This window comes from Papilio xuthus, unplaced genomic scaffold, assembly GCF_000836235.2.
Source record: "Papilio xuthus unplaced genomic scaffold, Pxut_1.1 DF826945.1, whole genome shotgun sequence".
In the NCBI taxonomy this organism is placed as follows: domain Eukaryota; kingdom Metazoa; phylum Arthropoda; class Insecta; order Lepidoptera; family Papilionidae; genus Papilio; species Papilio xuthus.
Window position 1 is genome coordinate 8,319,305 of NW_013531704.1, and position 23,817 is coordinate 8,343,121.

The following is a 23,817-nucleotide window of genomic DNA, read 5'->3' on the forward strand; positions in this document are numbered from 1 at the left end:
CACAAGTGGGCCCGCAGCCTAATCTAAACTAACCTAGCTTAAATTAACTAACCTAGACTAACCTAATAGGACGGCCGCGACCCACGACCAAGAGGTCGAGTTCCAGCTGGTCGCGCCGCCCCGGCATCAGACTTGCGCCCTCCGCCCTATGAGGCTCACCCTTACCTTTCCCTGACGGTACTCAGTTCGGGCTCGCCGCCCTCAATTTGCGAGCCCACAAGTGGGCCCGCAGCCTAATCTAAACTAACCTAGCTTAAATTAACTAACCTAGACTAACCTAATAGGACGGCCGCGACCCACGACCAAGAGGTCGAGTTCCAGCTGGTCGCGCCGCCCCGGCATCGGGCTTGCGCCCTCCGCCCTATGAGGCTCACCCTTACCTTTCCCTGACGGTACTCAGTTCGGGCTCGCCGCCCTCAATATTGCGAGCCCACAAGTGGGCCCGCAACCTAGCCTAAACTAACCTAACTTATCCTAGCTAACCTAGCTATCCTACCTACCAGTGTTTGGTTCGCGGGGCTTGCGCCCTACCCCGACACGAATGCCGGGGCGTTCCCCTATCCACCACCCGGGGACGCGCCACGTCGGAGTTCACCTCTCCGCCCACCCGGACAACCGAGCAGGTCCGTGGATAGCAGTTAAGCCATGTTTTCGGAACAGAAAGTTGATTTTTGATTGTGTTTGTGTCATTTCAGATAATTAACTAAAAGGGTCTTGTGATATTTTTGCCTATTTTATTCTTAGGGGTATTTATTTATGTCTAGTTTCGTTGGTCCTCCATTGTAGCCTTGCTTTATCCATTTAAAGATACAGATGTCATTTAAACCTTTTCTCCCTGATTGATGCGATGTGTGACCGCGTTTTTTAGCCCTCCGACTGATCCCGATGTGCCATTTTTGTCCCGATATTTGCGAATGCAGTCCAAGGCCGCGCATCAGCGGGCCGGTTGTTGACCGCGGCCGGCGGGGCAAGGCCGGAGAACGTTCACCCGTACCGGAAATAGACCCGGCACACGTGCACAGCTGATGCGCCCCGATACTATATGCTTGGTCTAGACTTAGATGCTCTAGAACTTTCTTTGTTAGTTTTTACTGCGTAACTATGTTTACGCGTATTAACAATGCAATTGGTACACACATATCTGTTAGGGCCCCGAATGCGTATTTTTTTTAAACACACTGACTGCCGCACTCGCAGTCTTTTAATGGTTACTTAAAAGGTTGTTTAGTATTATATTCATCATACTTAATCCACACAAAAAAGCCATGTTAGTTATCACTTACATATTTCTTACCGTTGGTTTCTGAGATCGAAATTTCTGTATAAAACCTATCGTCATCTTTATCATTATTTGAGAAAATAAAGATAAAAATATGTTTTAAACTAAGATTTTGGTCTTAGAAACCTACGGTTAGTGCTTCAGTAAGGAGTATAACTTGGTGTAATACATTGGTAAGATCTCGAAAACAATTCAACAGTTTTTAAATAGGTTCCTTTAAAATTTAAGTGCGAACAACTTTTTAAATGCGACACAATGAAACTACATAAAGTCTTAAGTTGTCAACTATAGCGGACAAAGTTGGAGTAAGTCATTGAATTGTTTGTCCTGTTTGCAGCTGTAAAACTTGAGAACTAAGTACAACTTGTATGGAATTGAAAGAAGAGAAACTTTTAAGCGGTAATTCTCCGTATTTAAATTAATTTTGTATCAGGTTTTTTGTTGTTAATGCTTTCAACATAAAAAAGAAATTTTCTGAAACAAACATTTGGATTACTTGAACTATAAATATTGTAAGGCCCATAATAACGTTGGAAACGCATCTGCGGTTCCTCTGGTATTGCTGATGTTCATGGGCGTCGTTGAACACGTCGGTGTTCTCGCTGCTCGTTTGCGCCCTACTGTTAAAAAAAATCAAGTGTAGGCAGATATCTTTCTCATGTACATAAAAGTCGATACTAAAAGCCCTTTTACTCGATGAGTATCTACGCATACAAACTTGTAAACGAGTGCTCTTTAAAACGCCCTTTTTCACTAAATTTACTAAGTAAATAATTATCCAAAACCTATTTTTATTACATTCTTAAAACCCAATACTAAACATATAAAAACTTAAAAGATCATTTCTCAATACTTTCTTTGCTATAACATATTGAGATGGTTGGTTTATCGTGCATTATCGATTCATAGTTGTCTTAGGTAGACTCTCAGCAGGAATGCCATGGCAGACATAAATATACGCCCACGAACTCCCACGCTAAGTTACCTAGACTGTAACGGACGGCATGTGAAAATTAACGATTATGCTTTTACGGAGGTATACAAGATCATCTTTACCCATAAAGATTTTCTATAGCCGGGAAGGTGCTGTGTTAATCGATATGCAGGGGATAAAGGAAGGTGAAATTATGGAATTGGAATGAAACTTTAAGTTTATATCTGATTATGAACGTTAATCTTACTAATATTATAAATGCCAAAGTTTAGATGAATAGATGGAAGCATGTTTGTTACAAGGTACCTCCAAAATGGCTGCATAGATCTTGATGAAATTTGCCATACATGTAGAGCATAGTCTGGAAGAAGACATAGGCTACTAATTGAGTTTTTTCTTTTACTCCGCACGGAAAGAATCGCGGGCGATTGCTAGTTCTAACTAAAAGCTTTGAATAAGTTCTACCAAGGAAGGAATAAAATTAATTTTGCAGCAAACGTAGAAAAGTTTATTGCAATACCGAGCGCGATGACATTCGCACTTAACCTCCTTTTCGTGTAAAAATCGCAGCCGACGCCGCAAAGAAGTGGGTTTACGCGCCTACGCCTTGTTTCACTAATGACGTCGCAAATGTCTTGTCGCGTTAAGAAGTGCCCTCGCCATTCAAAACTAACATCTTTCATTTATCTTAATCATCTTAAGTTAGATGGCGGGTATTTTAAGTATCAGTATTAAATACTTTACTTTAGATGCAGGTCACTTTTTTTTACGTTTTACAAGCTAGCGCTTGACCACGATTCCACCTGGTGAAGTGGAGATTTGGTCGAAAGATGGTACGCGCTAGCTTAGTAAGTGCCTATTCACTCTACTTTTGAAGGTCCCAATATCATATTTGCACGGAAAAACAGAGGCTGGCAACTTAATTTTAATACTATTAAATCGCGGTAACAGAAGAAAAAACAGGATATAGTTATAATATTTACTTCGTTGGCGCAGCGACCCAAAGTCGGTCTTGGCTTCCGACATAAGAGATCGTCAAAGTGGCCTGTCCATATTTATGCATAAATGAAAAGAAAATGTCAATGATATACCTTTAATAAATAAACTTGTCCTTTCTTTCCAAGTTCATTTCTAGTTGCACAAAACTGGAAATTTATTCGCACCTAATTTGTAAGTAACACAAATCCATTATTTATTGTATATCAACCTAATTTACTATTTGCGTGCGAGAGCCTACTATTATTTCCTTTCAGTAATGTAGATTTGATACCTATGTAATAAGTATTTGTGTCAATCCAAGTGTTACGAGTCCGCGGTATTCGCTACACAATTAAATACGACATATGCAATGCGATATACCGATTCATGTATTTGCACTTACACGGATTTGATTTTGAATCCCGATTGAATTAAAATGTTAAGGTCTTGCTCACACAGAATACACATTATATTTATTACGACTGACTTGGACTTTAACTAAGTTTTTTTCTTAAATTATCCTAGAGCTTAAAGTAGAATCATTATCAGCTCACTATATGTCCCCACAGAGAGGATCGGAGCGCACAAGTGACTGGGCTATCGATGACTTCATAAATTTTGAATTTGAGCATCACGATGTTTTCCTTCACCATAAGAACGTCGGATATACATATGTAAATCGAAAACACATAGGTCCAAGGAGGAATCCGAAACCCAGGACCTGCAGATTACAAGTCAAGTGCTTAGCCTATGAGCCACCGAAGCTCTCTGCTAAATTAGATTGGGCAGGATATATTAATTTAATTTATTCAATATGAAAAGGTCAAGTTTCGTTAATGTCGTATTTAAATCGTCGTTTATTGGCTTAATCTAGAATTTAATCTTATATTAAATTGTGACCCGGACCCTAAGTAGCCGTATTATAAAAGCACTTGCGTTTAATTGAATTTTGTATTCAAGGGTCTCTGGGTAGCGTTCATTTTAATACTCAAAAAAAAAACTTTTGATGTTAAAGCTTCCAACTGCTACATTTTGAATAAAGTTTTAATAATTTCACTGGTTTAGGCCTTATTGAAATTCAATATGAATATTTTAATCGATTTATAAACTTATGGGCTTAACAACAAAGCGACAATCCTGTTAATCTTTTTTAGCATTGTCAATCTTTCAGTACAGTAAAGATTGACAACACTATTAGTCACTTGTCACCGAGCTAAACCCACACAATCTGACGAGAAGCTTACTCGTACACTTTGCTAACATGTTACGTCATAACTGTCAGACTGCCTGTCAATCAATCGTTAATCTGTGATAATTACAGCTAATGGAGCCGTCATTTGTCGTTTACTTACGAAGCTTTTGATGAAAATGACAGCCTGGATCAATGAGCTAGCGGCAGCTGTTTTGTTCATTCATAATTATTTTATTATTTGAAAATATTAGAGAGCGTCGGTGGCTCAGGGGTTTGCGCACTAGACTTGTAATCTGCAGGTCCTGGATACGAATCCCGTTATGTACTAATGCGTTTTACGATTTTCGATTTATAAATGTGCAATTATCCGATGTTCTTACGTTGAAGGAAAACATCGTGATGCAACTTGCAAATATCTGCGAAGAAATTCGAAGTGTGAAGTCAACCCGCAATGGGCCAGCGTGATTGACTATGGTCTAGTCACCCCTAAATCATGATGATACTACATTAATCTTCATATCAATCTTACTTATTAAGTTAAGTGAAAGAGAAGACTGCTATCTCTATCTAGTCCAACTAAATAAAAGAGATGTAAAATATTATATATACTCCTTATATCCGCATGTAAAATCTTTACATTTACATTTTATTGTCACACTGTTTATGTTGTCCAATAAAAGTGACGATATCACTGTTTTATTTTCCTGAATAAATTGCAAAGAAATAAAATGTTGTACTCTGTACAGATAAATGTATTTGAATGGATTTAACGGTCGCTTAGTGTGGTCTGTATGTGTTTATATTGGATTGACCTGCATACTTAACGACCACTGTGTATGTGAGTGGGACACTTAATGTCAACTAAGTTAATTCTTAAATCACATTAGTTAATACAACGACAATCTCTAGCTTAAAGAGTTTAGGCAATCAATTTTCTTTTATTTCTTTTCTATTATTTTCAAATTTAATTTCACGTGTCCTTATCTAAAATAATTTCCCAAATAACTCGATTCGATTTGAAAATATAGCTACATGCTATGTTCAAATGCTAGTTGCTAAGACTTTGCTACACTTACCGTGGGTTTCTGAAGCAAAAACATATTGTTATCTCTATTTTGGTCTCAGAAACCAACGGTTACAATGTTTAAAGTAAAAAAAAATATATTTTTTTCAAGTTTCAAATATGTTTAAAAAATTATACAGACAGTCACGTTAAAATTTTCAATGTTAAATTGCACTTGTATTCAATGTGTCATCGTAAATTTTTTTTTAAATGTTTTCTATTGAAATGTAAATAGTCGTATGTGTAATTTGCATCGTTTTGAGGTACGCGCGGCCCGCGCTCGGGAATTCGTTATCTCTAGTGGTTCGTTAGGCTAGCTGCTACATGGTGGGCGGATGCTGAGAGTTTTCCAAGCGGATATACAGGTTCATTCACACTGACAACAGTTAACGTTAAATAGTTATTAGTAGTGTAGACAGTTATTAAAATGTAATTATTATTATTAACTAACAGTGGTAGAGCCCGCTTTAACATCTTCGCACGAATTGGCCCGGCTCGCCCGGTGAAATACCACGACCACACAGAAGACAGGCGTGACGTGGAAGCAATTCCGCGTTTCGTCTGATGAGTGTGCGTCCAGGAGGTCTAATTTAGTCCTCTTTCCCTTCCCACCCTTTTCTTATAAGCAAAGGATGCGAAGTGGAAGTGGCCTTTCCGGATGAGAGGATACATGGAACGGGAAAATGTTTTCTTTCTGTGCATCCTCTCCACCGTCGATTAAAGGTAGGCAATGCATATGTAATTGCGTATGTCTATGGGCAACGGTCACTTCGCTATTTCAGCGATTTCAGGTGGCCGCTCGCTCGTTTGCCACCTTCTGATATAAAAAAAATGACGGATTGATCTACAAAAAAGTAATGTCGAAAGTAACCTTTGTCGCTTCGATGGTGGACTCAGCTATTGTGTACCATGCATATTGACAGATATTTGAAAAGTAGACTATTCTTCATGCAGTTAACTAATTTTTAACAATAGGTTTTGTTACTTAGTATCCCGATTGGCTACTCAAGAAGCGTGGCTCTATATGTGCAAGTTTTCCCGCTTTATGTTTACTGCCACGCGCAAGTAAATCCAAATTTTCCCGCTTCGCCTCTACCAAGCTATGCTTTCTTTGTTCTTTCTCTCTTGTTGTAGTCATTGTGTTTATTGGAACATTTTATATTAAAATTCCCTTGCTTTTACTCTTTATCAGGGGAATGTGTAACGGTAATGTAAAATGAAAATATTTGGCGATGCGGGCGTCAGATAACCCACTTTAGTATTTCAAGTTTGTTTAATGCGATAATACCACTTCAGCTGCCTGAACGTTAATTGCTATAAAATAAGGAACTATCTTTATGGTTTACTTTTACTAAAATAAAAAAACAACTATTTTTTTATATCAGAAGGTGGCAAACGAGCGAGCGGCCACCTGAAATCGCTGAAATAGCGAAGTGACCGTTGCCCATAAACATACGCAATTGCATATGCGTTGCCTACCTTTAATCGACGGATGAGAGGATGCACAGAAAGAACATATTTTCCCTTTCCATGCATCCTCTCATCCGGAAAGTCCACTTCCACTTCCCATCCTTTCCTTATAATAAAAAGGGTGGGAAGGGAAAGAGGACTAAATAAGGCCTCCGGGACGCACACTCATCAGACGAAACGCGGAATTGCTTCCACTTCACGCCTGTCTTCTGTGTGGACTAGACACGTTTTATAGTTACAGAAGTAGTTAAGTGTAGATTCCGCACGTTAAATCTACACCAAGAGACTCCCTTAATGACCGCTTAACGACTGTAAGTATGGTAGTTTTCTAATAGATCATTTGTTCCTGTTAAGAATGATAACCTAATAGTATAGGACCATAGTTATTCAATATTGTGTATAACAATATACGCAATAAAATCGATTAAAATAACATTAAATGCTTTCACTTTATTATCACTTGGAATGATTGCTATAATTTCCGTACTTGTAAGTTTTACGAGCTTTTTAAAATGCCACACCGTTCCCTCGACTGAATCTATGACTCATACCCCACGTTCCGTTCAAAAGTCGAGGGAATTTAATTTTATTGCGTTATACAGTACACAGATAAAAAATCAACATTCAGTTTAATAGATTGCATTTCAAGAAAGACTTGGAAAAGATAAACATAACAAAGTATTGACGTATTTTGGATTGTTTTTAAATAAAAAAAAATATTCTCATTTAGAATAGGTTTTAGTTTAAAGGCTGAAATTGTCATAATACTTTGTACGCATAAAAGAAACAACGTTAAGCAGTAACCTACTTTAAAGATTTCTTGCTTTATAATAAATGCTACAGGCTGCTCTAAAAAAATGAGGTTGAATACACTGGTTCTTAAAAGCAGTGCAACTGGCAAGCTAACAATGATTGTGTATTGAGGTCGGCCAGTCCATGCTGACTGTTATACAGGGTGTGTATTGCACATTTAATTACTCTACTTGTTTTTTCAGGCTGTTGGAGAATAATAAACATGACAGTATTTGACGGCATAGATTTTTATTTATCGCCTTAAAGATTTTATTAACACCCTGTAATTATAAGATTAGCTCCCGATAGCCAAGTTTACCAATATTAATGTTTATTTTTTATACCATAATATAAAAAGGAAAGATTTGGAAATTACACATAACAAATATATTCAAAAACTAAAACTACTAGACTGATTTAAAAAATTATTTTGCCAATAGATGAAGAATGCAGCTTGCATTATTATCGATTTTTATTCCGTGCAGACAAGGCCGCAGGAATAAGGTAGTCTAGTATGAAGTTTATCACAAAATGCGATCGCGTCTCAATAGTAGACGTGCCAAGCACGAGCGACCGCGTCACGTACCTGTCCCTGCTATAGGACTTGCGATCAGACGACGCAGAGACGTTTTTTTCAATCTTTTATATTTCGTAACAGTATTTTTTGGTCTGTAGCACTCGGTTGAATATAAAGGTCCTTTGACACTTGCAATCAATAGTGCTAACTGTGACATTGTGATTATTACATACAATTACAATCATTTATCAAATATACGAAAGGGTAGGTATGGCTTTAGTAATTACTTAATTTTTATCTTGAGATTAAAATCAACCTTCTGTCATTGAAATCTTTGAATAGTTCGACCGCCATCTAAATAATTGATAATGTTTAACAGTGGTAGAGCCCGCTTTAACATCTTCGTACGAATTGGCCCGGCTCGCCCGGTGAAATACCACGACCACACAAGACAGGCGTCAAGTGGAAGCTATTCCGCGTTTCGTATTTTCTTTCTGTGCATCCTCTCATCCGTCGATTAAAGGTAGGCAACGCGTATGCAATTGCGTATGTCTATGGGCAACGGTCACTTTGCTATTTCAGCGATTTCAGGTGGTGGCTCGCTCGTTTGTGACCTTATGATATAAAAAAAATGTTTTTCGAATACTTTTGCGATCTTTACATCGGTTAAATATCAAGTCGAATTGAGATCGGTTATTGATATTGGCCGTTAGCCGAAGTCAATTTCTTCGTAGTGTGTAGTCACCCTTAATATTGATGGTCTGAATTTGAACAGATGCATTTCGCGATACGCTCGATTATCGTCAACACGAAACGCTGTGGTAGGAATAAAATACTTTATTATACACCGTCTAGTTTTTGCTTCTCACTCGCTTCTAAAAACTTGGCTATAACCGTACTCATACAGTGTTCAATTTTAGTCGTGATTTATTTTTTTAATCTGTTTCGACGCTTGTAGTGACAGTATTGCATTGTTGATTTTTTTGCCTTATTTTCATTTCTATCTTTTAACGAATAGACGGTTGTATGATTGAAATTCCAGTCGTTGGGAACGGTTGCAGATTATCGATGAATGCAGTAATTTTAGTACAATAATTATTAACATACTAATGTTATTCTGTCTGTGTTATCATATTGATTTACTCAGAGATTAGTTTTATTCCTGATAATTACAGTTGTAGCAAGTAAATTGTTACGATAAGTATCTCAGTTTTATAAATGTTTCGACAGTGTAAGCCTACGCTTACCTTTGCAGTTAGCAACAGTACTAATTAGAGTTACATTTTGAAAGTACTCAAAAGTTAAGTCGTACAAGCAGTAACTTTAGGAAGCAGTGCTTTATGCGCCTGAAGTTTATGACAACTGGCAACTACTGAGCTTAATAACGTGCCCTTTTGCTTACTACATACTAGTTGTGGGAAATTTAAGAACTTTGGCGTCAGTTTCGTTGGAGCATTTTCAAGTCCTCCCTATTTTACTAGAGAAAACGCAATGATAACAATTAAATAACCTTAGTTTTCTGTTACAAAAATATCACTGATGTATCCTTTTAAGGATGGTTAAGTTTCACTGGGGCTTAAGATTGTTAAATCTTTGTTTTTACGATATAATTTAAATTATATAAAATAACGTCTCGTTTGAAAAAGGACCGTGGCACAGAATTGTGACGTTCCATTTCGCGCGGCGGCATTTGAAAGCTGTGTGATTAATTATATTTTAATCCATCGTTGGCAGAACACTAGCTTGTTTTGAGATACGCCAGCTGTGCCAAATAAAAATTATTATCTGTATTATTTTAATTCATAGATGCAAATAAACTCTTACTAAAAGTTCAGAGATCGTTCCAATATGTTTACTTAAAACTATGATGAAACAACAGGCCTTTAATAAAATTAAAATTAAATAAAATATGTTGAAAATTTACTTAGTTGTTTGGGTACTTAAAATAGAGCGGACGTTAATACGATGCTGACCAAATCAATTTCAATGATGATTCGAAGTTACAACAAACAGTCGCGCTGTGTGATGATTTTAACCCCGGCGGTATTGAATTCTTTAAACTACTACGTAAGGTTTTGGTATTACCAGATTTCCACAGACTTCTGTTACTTATCATTCATCCTGTGGAATCCTTCCACTGGTCGTTTGCTCCGTGATATGAAAAAAAACGAATTAAACGTTCTCACACGATTTGAAGCCTACATAACCTTTGAAATGCAACTTTATTCTTGTGGAACGTAAAGAAGCTTGAAAAATATAAACTTTGCATATTTACGATCGATTCGCGAATCGTTGACAGAGGTTCTTTGTTGGTGTCTCTGGCGTGATGCAAAAGGCGTTATTGAATGTTATTAAAAAAATTTATAATACAGCTTCATAATTTGTGAACACGCTGTATCTTTATTGATATTGAGTATATTTTATTCAGGGTCAACGTGATAAGTCTACATCTTAGGAGCAAGTACCGATTTATGTATAACTTATATGCAATAAATAACGTTATCGGAGTGAATGGTATTTATGTTTTACATTGATATAAACAATGTTATATATAAAGCTTTTGCTGATTTAATTTTATCATTCTTGTATTATAAAATACATTATTAATTTATTATTGGAATAAATGAGTTGTATTTTTAATTCGCATTACACATTTTAATAAACAACTTTATCGAGCTTTTTTTTATTATAATAAAAAAGTTTCATGGTTTTTACAAAAATGAGTAAATACTTGACTTAAAATATCTTTAGAATTAAGTTTCTTCATTAAATAGCTTTTGATTGCTATTACCTTTTACATCAAAGCTCGATAAAATTAAGCAATTGAATTTGATTAAGCTCAAATAGCTGGAGTCGAAATAATTTAATCTGTACACATCCGATGCTAATTTATTCACGGATCAACCAATCGAGAGTTGCTGTTACGAAATAGTCGCTCATCATAGTCATGATCGACCAGTTTACGTTGAGCTACGGTTTCTCATATCCGTCTACAGTTTTTCATGTGAGATGTTAGCAGGGAAGGTCTTAGCTCGTGGCTGGGGTCGTTCCGGACGGGGGCTCAGGGCGCAGCCTCCGCAGTATCGAGCGGCCGCGCCCCGCCAGCCACGTGCTTCATTCACCCGCCACAACCACGTGCCCTACAACATAGTAGTTAAAATAAACTGTAGTAAGGAATAGTGTAACCATCGATAACACACTTCAGTTCATCTAGGTTTTGTTATGTACATACGAACGTAATTTACGTAGTTGGATCGTACTACCACCGAATGGTTTTGATATTTTGATGAAATAAACATGACCATTACTTGTATTAGAAAACTGTTTCAGTAATGACTATGATATGAGTACAACAATGATAATAGAGTTTGAAACGATTTACATGTGATAGGTTATCTAGATTTTCTAAAATTTATATTTTAGTATTTGCGTCAACAATCTCTATATAATTGCGGATCTTGAAATCTTTGCGGATTTAAGTATTCCTCGGGTGTTATTCTGAAGGACTTTAGTGACACAGTTATGTTTTTTCTAAACAAAGTTAAAATAAAAAGCATGTCGTTAGTAGGAACGATTGTAATTAAAAAACAAAGCGTTATTTCATTGAAGGTAATTAACATTAACGTAGCGGGTGTTGGTTGGTTTTTCCCGGGGGTGACGCATGCGCAAATATATTGTACTAGCAGTTTCCCGCGACAAATTTAGCGTAAAATTAAACAAAAACGTCCAGCTCATATTAAACTATCTTCCAGTAATAGTCCCGTCAAAATTGGTCAACTGTTTCGGAGATTATATGGAAGAAACGATTATTGCGAACAGACAGACAATAATTTTACAAACAATTTAAACTGGGTTTTCGAACGTTTACATGTTTCGTGATCTATACAGAAATGTTGATAGACTTAAGCTATCCACACCTTTTTTTATGTCATAAGGTGGCAAACGAGCGAGCGGCCACCTGAAATCGCTGAAACAGCGAAGCGACCGCTGCCCATAGATATATTCAATTGCATATGCGTCGCCCACCTTCAATCGACGGAGGAGAGGATGCACACAAAGAAAATATTTTCCCTTTCCATGCATCTTCTCATCCGGAAGGTCCACTTCCACTTCCTTCCTTATAAGAAAAAGGATGGGAAGGGAAAGAGGACTACATTAGGCCTCCGTGACGCACACTTATCAGAAGAAACGCGGAATAGCTCCCACTTCACGCCTGTTTTCTGTATGGTCGTGGTATTTCACCGGCGAGCCGGGCCAATTCGTGCGAAGATGTTAAAGCGGGCTCTACCACTGTTGGTACTAATCACACGAAATTACAAATCGATTTTAGATACTTGATATTGTAGGATTTAATTCAACAAGTCCACTACTTTGTTACTTGTAACCACATATTTCATACTTTTCGTTCTATTTGATAAAACAAAGCGTTAACACACAATATTTTTACAAATTAAATTGGCCGCTTGCATATTTCCCGCCTTTTAATATAAAAAAAAATAAAAAAAATTCTTGTTCACTACTTATAGTATAATCATTGTTATGGTGTTGTTTTCAACACTTACCTTCATCCCAGTAAAGTTATAATGTACGGGATAGTAATATTAAAGATATCGGGACACTGGGAAACTGCGCAGGTTCGATAAAATTAATTGCTTTCGTGACTAGCGTATTTTGTATGTAGTACTCTGTTGTTGCGTGTTTAGAATTATCAATGGAATGATGAATAAATTAAGGTTGCAGTAAGTCTTGTCTTTTTTTTAAATAAATAAATGGCTTGCGATAATTTCTAAATGTATTGCGAAAATGTTTACTTATGTATTAACAGACTGCAATATATTGGATTGGATTTATGTATATGATAGTATTTTACGTGTTTATTCTGGGATTTTTTTATCTTTTCAAAAAGTTAATACGCATCAGCATTCAATATGTATGCAAAGTTTGAATCATGCATATTAAAGCTACTTCATCATGACAAGTGTTACTTTATTAACCATTTATGTGAATTTTACATCTTGATAAGTTTGTTGCATGAAATAGAGCGTCACAACTATTTTGGAGTTGGCTATGACAAATAGAAGAATTATCTTACTAATATAATAAGTGCGAATGTTTGGATGTATGTATGGATAGAAGGTATCTCCACAAAGACTCAATGAACATAGTCGGGGAGAACAAATAGGCTAGTAAGTTTTTTTAATTCCGCGTGGACGGACTCGCGAGTGACAAGTAGTAAAATATCATTGTTCAGTTAATAACATATTAGTGACTACTTGTCGCCCGCGACTTGGTCGAGACGTCCGTCCGCTCGGTATTAAATAAAATTTATAAGTAGTCTATGTGTTCTTCTAGACTATGTTGTACAAATTTCAGCCAGATCTATACAGCCGTCTTCATGATACCTTCAAACAAACATCCATACAAACATTCGCATGTATAATATTTACATTAAATAGAAGGAAGTAACCTGTTTCCTATTATTTGAACACTGTAGTTAAATGCAACACGATCGCAAACTATTGGTGTAATGTGAAGAAGCAATGCACATGTGGTTTGGATGCAGGTGAGCTCCGGTCGCAGGCAATTTGTGCATTCCGAGGCTAGGATGTGACCAATCAAGTGCCTGCCCAAGACAGAGCGTCGCCTAATTGAATGATCCACATACTAGATGTATACAATTATTCTGGCACACCAACGTCCCCTATCTGAATGTAATAGTTAAACAAATTTGAACTATATTGTAATGGGTTTAGGGTGGATTTACATTGCATTGTTTAAGGGATTTGAGCAAATGTATGAACTATGAGTATGACTATGAGTAAATGATTGAACAATTTCGAATTAAGTTTCTTAATTTATTCAATTCGAAATTACATAATGTAGATAAAATGAAAGTGTTAATGCATTTAAAGCTTTCATGTTAAAATAAAGAAAATGTGTAGGCGTAGTTGTGATCCGTTATAAATTCCTCTTTATACGTGCAATATACCATCTTACTTCTTACTTATATTATAAATGCGAATGTTTGGATGTTTGTTAGAAGATATCCTCAGAATGGCTACATAGATCTCACTGTAATTTGGTATAGATGTATAATAGAACACAGTCTGGAAGAACACATAGGCTACTAAAAGTTTTTTTTTAAATCCTCGTCTATGGAGTTGTAGACGACAGCTAGTTTAACGTATAAAAGGTCTGACATCTCTAACTTTGTAGAATTTTGTTACACTCATAACTCGACATGAATGTACACAAAATATTTGTGAGTTTAGTTACCATAACAAAGAGTTGGCGATCACAAGTAGCAATGCGTGCTACTAAACTGTTGTAGGGCGACCATTGTGGTATTCTCGTATTGTTGGCTCACACATATTGCGCCTCTTTACATCGCACCTGCTCTTTGAATATGTCGAAGGTGAATACAATCTGATGATAAAATACATGCTTTTATAAGATTTCTCACTTAATTATTTATCTTTGACTAGCTGTCGCCCGCGATTTTGATTAGTTCCCGGCAATTATTCGAATTTTTTGTTACCTTTTAAACCTTCCCTAGACCTCTACGAACATTTCAAGACCAAGATAAGATAAATCCGTTCATACGTTTTCGAGTTTTAACGAGACTAACGAACAGCAATTGATTTTTATATATATAGATAGAAGTTAATTTAAAACTAATGGTAATTAATCACGAAGGACTTATCCCATGCTTACATAAATTCCGTGCAGACAGAGCCGCGATAATAAGCTAGTATTGTAGTCTTATTACCGTTAAAGATCACCGTATTGGCAACGAGTAAATACAGCGCTAGCGTGTAATATAGACAGGCGATGTAATCGGAGATTTATTGGCAACTTTGTACCCAGTACTTCGCTGTACGAAATCATGCCAATTTAAATCTTAACAACTTGGTATAGTTGCTATTATACTGTAAATTTTGTATTCGTAGGCGTTAGATTGATCTCTTGTAAGTATAGGTTAGGAATTGGTTTTCGAGACTCGTATCTCAAGTAAGGCACGAGTGCTCTTTCGATGGATTATTTTTTTTATTACGGTAAATGTTGCAAATTTTATTTGTTGTAGAACGTTGACCTCTTATTCAGTCACGTTTCGTTTTCTTATTTATTTTTATTTTATTCGTAATTTGAGTAATTGTAGATATGATTCATTTTGGTCATATTTTTTTAATCTTCAAATAATGTTTATACGCCTATTATTAAGATTAAAATTTTTAATTGTCACCTTATCTATATAATCCACTATACCGGGGGCGGAATAAACCGACGGATTGCTTTGGATTATTTTAAACATCCTGTATATGTTGAACTCTTTTAATCAATGATATCAGTGAGTCACTGCTGCAGTATTGTTGGCACGTCACAGCGTTTGCCACACAATGCTGTACAACGTAACAATCAAGTTGCAACACAACATTACATCACATAAAGCGTGGGAATGTATTTACTTTGAAGGTTTTTATAAGCAAACCAGCCGTTGCGCGTGACTATGTCCGCGCGGAATTAAAAAGAAAACTCGAAAGTACCAAATGTGTGAGCCAAATTTCATCAAAATCTGTTAATCCGTTCCGGAGATACCTTCAAACAAACATCCATCCAAACATTCGCATTAATAATATTAGTACGATTTATTGCTGAATTTAGGGAGAGTAAATGCTGATGAATGTGAGTAACTCTTTGATATCTTTTTTTTTAAGAATAATCAGAAAAGACATAGACTAAGTACTACCAGACACACAGAAATATCAAAATGGGCTGGTTAGTGAGAAGAAATATCATGGCATTTTATAGAGTAAATTGTACGGTTTCGTTATGTGACTAAAAAGGCACTAGGTCAAGAGAATTCTGACTCACCATAGTAAAAAATAATAATAAATACCACGATTTCTTGTTCTGTATGGTCATGGTATTTCCCCCGTGGATGTAAGCTTATTCATGCAACAACTATTTTGATTGCACATTTTTGCAATGTTTTTCCCTCTCTTTCTCTCTCTCTCTCTCCTTTCTCTTTTCCCACGAACTGTATTAATCCATAAGTGCAATTGTATTCCAAGTGGACATCCCTATTTCAAATTCCTCAGGCGTTGATGCAATATCTGATAACCGGGTCGATCTTAATCTGGTTTGGATAAAAACGACAACTTTCCTCACAGTCTAGTCTCAAACGGGTTTAGAAACAGGTCTGGACTGACGCATTGCTTTCCTTATTTGGTTGTAACTTTATATTATCTAGTATTAGGTGTTTTTGTGTCTAATTTCATGCGCATTATGATCACACACACATATCGTTCTTGATGTGTGCGTGGACGTAATCTTAGTTTGTCTTTGGTCTTCAAATGTTGCAGCTTCAAGTAACCTTTTTCTATATACTGCATTCTTACTAAGCGTCTTCTTATCTTTAACAACAGGATTAATATATGCGGATTGACTATTGAAAAACGTGCCCACCACATGTGTTTCTTGTGACGGATTCCATGCGCTTGTCTAAATTGCCTTAACCTCTTGAAGAGATGACGACATTGCCAATAAGTACAAGATACACGTGTTTTTACAGTAACCCAACATTGTGTGGTTTAAAAAGAGTTTTAAATAAATATGTCTAAAGAGTTTTATACTTTAATTCCCAAAATGCTTAGGGCAATTATTGCTAGCGTTAATTACTTTGAAAAATATTAGTTTAGAATTATCTTAAGCGTTTTCATGGTAACTTCCGCATTTTAAAAAAGGGAAGAAGGATATCATCCTTCTCAGTCTTTCTCACATTCTATGTGAGTTCGGTTTATCAGGTTTTCTTCCTCCAGATCAATTTATTATTCGACTATTTCATATAAACAGAAAAAAATTAAGTTAAAATGTTATTAAATATTTATAAGGCAGTTGTGTGAAGTGGTCAGCCAGTTTGCCGACATGTTGTGTAATATCAACATGTATTTATCCGGACCGGTGACTGTACGCGATAAATTTTTAATGTCACTGACTGTACTCATAGCTGGCAATATTACGTGTGAGGTCCTTGCCCATATGCAGTTATTTATAGTGTTTTATAATACTAGCGGGCGCCCGCGACCTACGTCCGCGCGAAATTAAAAAAAAATAATAGCCTTGTGCCCTTCCAGACCATGTCTGTATGTATGCCAAATTTTAATAAGTACCGTTCAACTGTTCTGAAGATACCTTCAATAAACATTCACCCATCTGAATATTCGCATTTATAATATTAGTATTTATATATTAGAATTAAATTGTTTCTTTTTGGTGTATGATGTGGCTGGTGGCGTCTACGATTTAGTCCGCACGAATTTATGTTTTTGACCATTTTCAAGTTATTATGCTGAAGGAAAAGTGTATATTTCTATGCGAAATTTCACCCCGCATATAATAAAACTTATAAGGGATACATTTCGAAAAATCTTTTCGTAGTGCCTGCCTACGCAATAAGAGCAATATCTGTGCAAAATTTTATGTCTCTAGGCACAGTGGTCTGGATATAAAATATTAATCAGTCAGTCCTTCATAAGTTAGTTTCTTAATAGTATGTAAAGCTGAGTTTAAGTTAAAATTAAGTCAACCTATTTGCAAATTAATAGCACGATTAGAAGGGGTTAGTTCTAATAAGGCAGCTGGTATCTGCCAAGTGCAGTAATTAGGGCGAATGCCTCGCGATACGTCTTGGCAAAGGCTTTACAGTTTAATGTTTGATGTACGGCCAATTTGGAAATTCCGTATTTAAATTAGCGTGCTTTAGGGTTCCTCCACTCACAGTATGTGATTCATAATTGTGGCCATTGTTTGGATATTACAAACATTTGTAGAGCCTGAGTGGAGAATAATTATTGTAATTTGGTGACTGAATCTTTTTCAGTCGCAATTGTTTTAAAGTAATATTCATGACGCTTACTTTCTTGAAATTTACGTTTCCAAAACTTTAAAAATGTAATAAGTATTTACCCAAAGGTAAAGCGTTTCCTCTTGAGTCCTATCACAATAACATAAAGTATAATGTGCTTTGGATAGAGTAGATAGTGCCTGTCTAGATCGTTTCCCCGGTTCATTACTGCAACATCGAGGTTTTGAACCGTACAGTTGCTTCTTTGTGCAACTTTCGACCTGTACGTATGCTAACGAGCGAAACTCTTACGTATAAAGCTTCAAAGCTTTTTATGAAGTACCTTATAAACGTTTTATTACTGGTCTTTTACGCGGAAAGTTCAAAGAGTTTTGAAGTGCTTCTAATATACTCATTAAAGTGGAATATAATGTAAATAGGAATAAGAAAATAAGTAAGTGGTATTAACGTAGCCTTTACTTGAGAAATAGAACTTACGAATTCGTTGCCAGTTTTTAAAAAGAATAACAAGAGAAAAAGAAAATGAATAACTATAATTCGTATTTATTTATTTGATAAATTAATTATCGAACAGATATAGACTTTTATTTACAATTTGAATTTGTTTCCTGTTCCTTATTATATCTTCTTGTTCTTTTATCTCATCGTGTCTCCGCAATAATAAATAATACGACCAAGAAATAAATCACAACTACTAGTTGGCAGTACATTTCAAATTACAATTTGTATTAGTAACAGATCTAGAAAGATCAGACTTTATTGAATAAGTAATAGTATGAATTTTCTTTTCATTCCAGATGTGTTCCCGGTAAAGGTATGCTCCATTAGTCACCCGGGCATGACGTGAGCGCAGACAAACTTTCTTGTTGCGGTAAGTGTTTTTGTGATACGTCAGTTTTGAGACAGCTGCTCGTGATACTGCAACATGAATATTGTCAACAAAAAGAATGTTGTATGTACAGTCAAACCTGGATAAACAAGAACTGGATAAGTGACAAACGTTTCATCATCAACCTGCCCTTATCCCTACGGACGGTCGGCTCAGTATGTACTACTCCTCCACATATCTCTATCAGCCGTCATATAAGTGACAAACGTTTATAAGCGAAAAATTAGGCTTAGAGAGCAACCTCTATAAGTAAGAAAAATTGCTGTTCCTTGGACTCTCTTTTGTCCGGGTTCGACTGTTTATACGAATCAAACGAGGTTCAGGCTAAGCGCCATCTGCGCTCGGCCACCTCAAGCCCGGTGAAGCTGTAAATGCCTCTTCAAGGCAAACAGTGACTACTCAGTCACAAAAAAAAATGTGTATACGAAATCCTATCGTTATAAGAAAGTAATCGAAAACTTTTGTAATTAAAGTTTAAATAAACTTATAAAAGCTAAATTGATTTTTTTCGTAATTTGAAATCTCTTTTAAAACAATTTAGTGTTAATATTTGTTTCGGAAGTTTAATTCAATAGCTAATATTAAAGATCTTGGTAGCGAAATAGTTAAGTTTATTTAAAAATATTACATGATAATTTCAAGTATTATATAATATGTTATACATTTGATTTCATTATGTTATATTCTGGTATTAATTACTTATAATATTGAAGTTGTGTACATTTGTTCGCAACATGTGTCCAGTGACTGCCACATGTCGTGTCGGCGAGACGTAGATTCAAGTTACACAATGCGCTGACCCACCAATGACATGTTTTTGATGACACGTTTAATTATATTTGCGGATTTTGCTTAAGTAATTGCTGCTCATATGCGTTGTTTTAATGTTAATAATATCCGCACGCATAAAGTATTTTTAAGGGAACGAAAACGACTCAACGTATTTCTTACAAAGAATTCTACCTTACTTCTTACTACGAGTATCTTACTAATATTATAAATGCGAATGCTTAGATGGATTTATGGATGGATGTTTGTTTGAAGGTGTCTCCAGAACGGCTGCATGGATCTCGCTGTAAATTAGTATAGATGTAAAACATAGCCTGGAAGGACACTTAGAAGTTTTTTAATTCCGCTCGGACGGAGTCGCAGGCGACAACTAGTGCCGTTATAATTCATAGAAAAAGAATACAATTTGTGGGATGGTTTTTACTATTTGATTCTCGTTGCAAACTAAGGTTCAAAGACATTGTATACGGGTAAATTATGAAGGTAATAGTAATGAAAATAATGCTTTTTACAGGTGTCGGTGTGAAGCGTGGCGATGGGCTCTGCGGGCGTGTCGGACGAGTATTCGCCGCCGCGGCTCTCCCGGCTGCTGCACGCGCTGCCCCATGTCAACGTCACGCTGCACCGCGTCAACGATACCTTCGCACCAAACTCGCCAATATATCTTGAAGTGAGGTTCAAGCTTATCATCATCAGCCCACTATACGTCTCCACTGAGTGGCTCAAGAGCCCACCCTAACTCAGGGATGACTAGGCCATAGACAAGATTTGAAGTAAACTAAATATTTAGAAATATAGGTGAATGGATGTTTGTTTGAAGGTATCTCCAGAACAGCTGAACGGATCTCGCTGAAATTTGGCATAGATGTAGAGCATAGTCTGGATGAACACATAGGCCACTAAGTTTTTTTTAATTCCGCAAGGACGGAGTCGCGGGCGATAGATAGTTATTTAGAAAATTGAGTAGGAAAATATAGTTTATGCGCGTGAACAAGGTCTATTTGAAAGTAATAGTTTATCGTGGTGTAAATGTATTAATATGAGTTTTAGTTGTTTGTAAATATAACAGTTTGCTTACACAAAACTAATTAAAGTTTTGATTGGTTCCGGCGTTGCGCGTGTTTCTATTAAACTAAATAAGAACTTCATAGAAGTTGTCGCGCTTCGTGTTATTGATTGTAACTATTGGTTTCTGATGCCAAAAACGGAATAATTCATATCGTTATCTCTGTCATTTACTTTAAAAAGGGAGAGATATCAATATGTTTTAAACGGAGATTTTGGTGTCAGAAACCCGCAGTAAATAGTATAATATTGCTAACTCGTAATATTTCGTGTAAGAGATTCAAAGCAAAGTTTTTTTAAAATCTTGTATTTTTGCAATTAAGAAATTGCATGAATGTTGTAGCTTCAATTAGCTTAAGGATGTCGAAACATAAGATCGTGTTGTGTATTCATAATTATGAGTAAGAAAATGTTGACAAAGCTCAGAGCCCTTGCAGACGGCTTTCGAGTAAGCACTTGATTACTCGAGAGGGCGTTGTGTAGTACTTCTTAACTTTGATCCTGTGGTTTTTAGCATCGTGCCAACATACGCACTTCGTGATGCAATTTATCGTTTAGATTTAGAAGATCAACTGTGTTTTAGCAGCAATTTGCTAAATCTAACTTTAAGTTTACGTCAAAATATATCTGTCGTTACTACTTATTATAATTACGTCCTTTACAAACGTCCTGGTTAAAATGTTTAATAAAAACTTGTAGTGTTTTTTTTTAAACGAGTAACGTAGAAACGGTTTACTTTCTGCCAGACCTTGGATAGAATAGGCACCATACAATGCATTGGTTCGAAATTATCGACACGTTTCATTGAAGTCGCGCAGTTTTTCATTGTGGGCTTAATCCAAAGATGGGAATCCTAGCAGGTGAAAGCTATTAACTATCTTGCCCTTCACTTTATTAACAATGTGCCGGTCCACCTGTATGCGATCACACGAACGACCTTCAACTAAATGTCCTTGTTTTCCATTGGTACATAACTATGTGCTACTATAATTACAGAGTCTGGGTATCCTCGGTTCGATTCCCGGTGCTTGGCTCATCCTGACATTGACGGTTCTGCTCATATATCTGCTGACGAGATGCTGCGACAGGAAGCAACGACCGCCCAGGAGTATTACTGCACTCAAGGTAACGAACTATAAGGTAACAGATTTTAAGGTAATGCAAGAAGGCTATTAGGCTGTCCACATTATCTGTCAACGATAAGAAAGATCTTTTAATTAAATACTCGAGGCGAATCGAAGTCTCTTGCTATATCGGATTTTTTTTTGTGGTTACAGTAATCATGATTTTTTTTTAAATGTTTTTGTTTATAAATCTTTCGAAAGATGTAACGTATGCCGTACGTCATAGTTTCTTCTTTGTTACTTTACAATGTGTAACAATGAAGACAGGCTGTATGTACGTATTCAGGTCGTTATATCTATTTAAAAGCTGTAAACATAATCAAATCATTTCTCACGATGCGTTATGTGATGTAACAGACACGTGTGCGCACTACGGTGACTCCGCATTTGAAATATTCAGGATATCTTAAATATTTTGACGCAAATGTGCTAAGAATTGCTGAATTAAATTAAAAATAAATGAATTTTAAAACGTGTAAACACAAACATAAATTTATATTATCTGTGTGATATAAATTTATGTTTTAATCATGTCAAAATTATGAAAAATTCTATTGCTCGAATATCCAAATGTACATAATTTTATTTAAAGTAATAAAAAAAACATTACATATAACTAGCTTAATAAAATGATTACGGATTGAACAAATTTGGAGTCGTATTAATTCCAAGAAAATCGACTAAACTTTGGTGAGACAGTATTATCCATAAATATAGTACTATGTGGTGTCTCTAGTAGCAGTGTTGCCCGTTGGATCGTTTCATATTTTGTTATAAATATTGTGTACAGACAGACTGTGTCAGTGAACCTTTTGTTGCTTTACTCTGTTCTCTTTTGTTTTAACAAGACTGTCTCCTCTCTCTTGTTATTTTAAACGTAGTCAAAACAATATTCGTAAGATTGCTTTTGTATTTATTATAATCGTTGGTATATTTAACCTTTACCTTCCTATCTCCTTATCTAAAAACCCTTTGACTCTTTTCATAAATTTTTTCTCGAGTACTATTCCTTTATTATTGTGAGATTGACTTTGAACTGTTCATAAGTCGTCTATCAGTTTTTTGAGTAATAAAACTTTATTAGTTGTTAAAAATAGTAAAAAAAATTGGATTTTCATTAGGGTTGTGTTAATATTTTCAGATAACTCTGATGATACTGTCGGTGGTGTGCTGCGGCGCGATCGGTGTTGGCCTGTTCGGCAACGATGATCTGCACAATGCTGTACTGCAGAGCATACAGGCCGGCAACCAGCTCGCTGGCCTCGTTAACACTGTCAAGAATCAGGTATAAATCAAAACGAAGATATATTAGCGTTATTGATTTGTTTGTACCCAACTGTTCTTTTTAAAGTGTGTTAAAACTTTTATGTTTTATTTCCAGTCGAGTATTTTGGAAGAGGCGATGGGTTCGCGCGCGCGTGCTCCACTGGCGCGACTGGCAGACGCGCTGGACGCGCCCGTAGCTAACCAGACAGCGCTGGGCACGTTGCTGCGGGCACTCTCCGCGCTGCGCAACAACGCCAGCGCCGCCGCCTCCGCCGCTGACAACCTGCGCCGTCCGCTCGCCGCACTCAACCTTGACGCTGTCATGAAGGTACGCTACGAGCAGTTTGTACATAAGAACACTCTAGACGTATTACATGGTTAAAAACTTTTCGTTTATGTGGCTTTAGCGTAGTTTTTAAATTCGAACCTGATTTGTCTGTTGCATTCAGGTTAGTTAAGGGACTATTAATGAAGAATCTTGTATACAAATCCAGAGTAGAAGACAACTAAAATTAATTGTTGCCCTTTTGTCTACAATCCACAACAGCCAAAAATGAAGGATAATTTACATAAGTGAGTGATTTGAAATATGTA

The 23,817-nt window shown here is 36.3% G+C and overlaps 1 protein-coding gene across 1 annotated transcript in view; it reads left to right on the top strand.

Annotated features, from left to right (window-relative positions):
- Window positions 1-23,817, top strand: part of LOC106120990 (protein tweety) — a 49,270-nt gene that overhangs the window by 22,152 nt on the left and 3,301 nt on the right. The window contains exons 3-7 of the mRNA XM_013316461.1: window positions 18,888-18,961; window positions 20,283-20,438; window positions 21,830-21,958; window positions 23,099-23,242; window positions 23,339-23,551. Coding sequence (XP_013171915.1) covers window positions 20,304-20,438; window positions 21,830-21,958; window positions 23,099-23,242; window positions 23,339-23,551 — 621 coding nt within the window. The 5' untranslated portion in view covers window positions 18,888-18,961; window positions 20,283-20,303. The remainder of the gene's footprint in view (window positions 1-18,887; window positions 18,962-20,282; window positions 20,439-21,829; window positions 21,959-23,098; window positions 23,243-23,338; window positions 23,552-23,817) is intronic.